The sequence below is a fragment of the Cornus florida genome, unplaced genomic scaffold, assembly GCF_030987335.1.
Source record: "Cornus florida cultivar Cherokee Brave unplaced genomic scaffold, ASM3098733v1 CherokeeBrave_3.0.0_Hap2_Chr01, whole genome shotgun sequence".
Classification (NCBI taxonomy): Eukaryota; Viridiplantae; Streptophyta; class Magnoliopsida; order Cornales; family Cornaceae; genus Cornus; species Cornus florida.
This window is the reverse complement of record NW_026775571.1, coordinates 116,564,841-116,567,738: the sequence shown is the minus strand read 5'-3', so window position 1 is coordinate 116,567,738 and position 2,898 is coordinate 116,564,841. Positions and strand designations below refer to the sequence as shown.

The following is a 2,898-nucleotide window of genomic DNA, read 5'->3' as shown; positions in this document are numbered from 1 at the left end:
AAATTTAACGCTTATTGATCGACAATTCATGACTCGTTCAAAACTACAAGTCTAAGTTCAAATGTCATCGACCGACTAGGTAGGTCCCGCACTGGGTTCATCGACCTACTGTTTGCTTTTGCTGGGGCTCTCGTATCGACCAAGTGTTGGCCACTTTGTCATTTTGCTTATTTTCTTTGAAGTTGACCCGCCAATGACTCAGACTAATTTGAATCTTTGGTGACGCGGCCTAGTCACGTCCACAGACATAAGGTTATGTTTATCCTTTTTGAAAACTAGAAAGAACACATGTATTGACTCAAAAATGCACCCCGCGAGCCAGCAAAACATTAAATCTTACCCGTGCCGACAGTAACCCTACGTGTCACGCTACCAGGGTGCCATCTTCTTCGCCTCTTACATGTTAAATAATCAACCGTTAGTGTTAGAAATTCCAGAGACCCCAAGAAACAAGAGAGCACAGGAAGAAAAAAAAAGCAGCAGCAGCAGAGTAACCATGGCCTCAGTTTTTTCTAATAACGGCATTTTCAACCTCTCAAAAGCTTTCCCTCAATCCTCTTCTCTGCCCCTCCATCGCAAAGCCTCTCGGGTTTGCTTCACTTACGCCTCCAAATCCTCTCAGGTAAAATTTACAGCCTTCTGCTTCCTCGCTAAAACACTTGTGTGTTTGTACATATATGCATGAATTAATATGTTAACATACATGTGCATGTTTGGGTCTAGGCATGACATATGTATGTGACAATTTATGTATATTTATTTGATGATTTTTTACTTTTTTAATCAAATTTGGGTGGCATAGAATTGGTGCTTCAAATTGAAATTGTTAAAAAAAAATATAGTTAATTAATGTTATAACTTTACAAATTTCATACTATCGAATATAGTTTTAGACCATGTTTAGAGTACTGAACAGGCTTTTTTTTATATTGAAATTGAAATAAATTTAGTTAAGAGTTATCACTATAAATTTAGTATAATTTCAATTTCAAAATGCTGGTTTATTGCTCTGCAACATGTTTTTTCTTATTCTGAATTAATGTTCCGTTTGTTTCGACCAAAAATATATATATTTTTTTTAAGTAAAATATTTTTTTATTTTACTCCGTTTGTATTTGACAAAAGTTTTTGACGAGATTGAAATCAAGATTATTAACTTAGACATGTAAAATAAGTTGTTGAAAATTAATGAATAAATTATTTTTATTAAATTTTAATAATTTTTTTCTTAGTAAATATTTTATTATAATTAAATACTAAAAAAATAAAATATATATATATATTTTCTAAAAAAATATTTTATCTCCAAACAAACCAAACAAACCAGGGTTAATAGTATTCATATTTCAGGAACCAAATGCAGCACAAAGAGTTGAGGAACTACGTTATGACGCGGGGAATAAAGTCAGTGAGAGTGCTAAATATGTCGGGGACATCGCTTCTGAGACGACCGAGAAAGCCAAAGACAATCTGAAAAAAAGCACCGAGAAAACTCAAGAACAAGCTACAGAAGCGAATGAGATAGTGAACGAAAAAGCGAGCAGAGCAGCTGAAATGGCAGACGACACAAAGGAGAAAGCCAAAGAACAAGCACAGGACATGCAGGAGAAGACAAAGGGCGCAGCCGGGACAGCAACCGAGAAGGTCAAAGAAGGCACCCACAGAGCGGCCGAGACAGCGCAGTACGCAGAAGAGAGAACTGAAGAGGCGGCGGGGTCAGCGGCCGAGAAGTTGAAGGAAGGGACGAGTAAGGCGGCGGAGACGGCACAGAATATAGGCGAGAAAGCGAATCAGACGGTGCAGGGGGCGTGGGATGTGGCGAAGGAGACTACACAGAAGGTCAAAGAGACGGTGGTTGGTAAGTCTGAGGCTGTTGATGATTATGTGAAGAAGACCATGGATGAAGATGTTCCAAAGTGAATTGAGTAATAATTTAGTGATGGTGTGTACGTATTTAAGTTTCGTGCTTTTTTTGGTGTTTACGTTTTTTATATGTGCCTTTTGAGGAATGTGATGTAACCATGTAGAACCTAATTTAATTTTCGCAAGGCTGATGATATGGTTTTGTGGAATGAATTAGTGTCTAATTAAACTCAAAAATATATATATGTAGCTTCATTTTCTTAACACACCGTTGTGTAAGCGGGCACAAACCTAGTTGGTGGAATGCTTGTTAAAGAGTGTGTTTGTTATTAATTTGCCAGGGAAAATACAAAAAAAGATTGTGCAAGTGATATAATTAGACCAATCCGAATTAAGTTGATGCATTTTTATGGAGTATATAGAAATTATAAGTAGCAAATTTAATACATTGATATGGCAAACTTGGGGCTCGATTTTCCCAGAACATTTGATTGTTTAAGTGCCTGTCACTACAAATCAAAGAGTAAATTTTTAATAATTAGAATTAATTAAGCTAATACATGATTATATATAGAGCACAGATAAAGATTTCAGTACGAAAAATTCAATTGATTTTATTTGAGTAAGGATAACATTTTGTTTAATTAATTTTATGTGCATAAGGATAGATTAATTGATTTTATGCGTGTAATGATAAATTGGATTGATTTTATGTGAATAACAACTTATGTTAAGTATACATAAGTTGATTGATTTTATATGAGTAAGAATAAATTTAATTGATTTTACGTAATTAAGGACTAATGTTAGTACGATGACATTAGTAATGGGATTTGTGAAAAATAATTCAGTCAACAAATTCGACTCATGATCGTGAGTAAGGATTGGTAAATAGGGACTAGCATTGTAACAACTCACTCCATCACATGGTATGATATTATCCGCTTTGGACATGAATCAGCATAATTTTTCTCATGCGTTTTACCTCAAAAGACCTCATACCAATTGGAATGACACACCTACATATAAACACTT

At 35.1% G+C, this 2,898-nt stretch overlaps 1 protein-coding gene across 1 annotated transcript; it reads left to right on the top strand.

Annotated features, from left to right (window-relative positions):
* Positions 1–375: 375 nt before the first annotated feature.
* LOC132316315 (late embryogenesis abundant protein 19-like) lies at positions 376–2,129 on the top strand. Its single transcript, XM_059814812.1, has 2 exons — positions 376–622; positions 1,351–2,129. The coding sequence occupies exons 1-2, from the start codon at positions 401–403 to the stop codon at positions 1,918–1,920; spliced, it is 792 nt and encodes a 263-aa protein (XP_059670795.1). The 5' UTR covers positions 376–400; the 3' UTR covers positions 1,921–2,129.
* The last annotated feature ends 769 nt before the right edge of the window (positions 2,130–2,898 follow it).

Bases quoted from the DNA above. Each gene is read 5' to 3' on its own strand.
- LOC132316315 (XM_059814812.1), top strand. From the start codon at position 401: ATGTTAAATAATCAACCGTTAGTGTTAGAAATTCCAGAGACCCCAAGA. The intron at 623-1,350 runs GTAAAATTTACA...TTCATATTTCAG, and splicing joins ACGCCTCCAAATCCTCTCAG to GAACCAAATGCAGCACAAAG.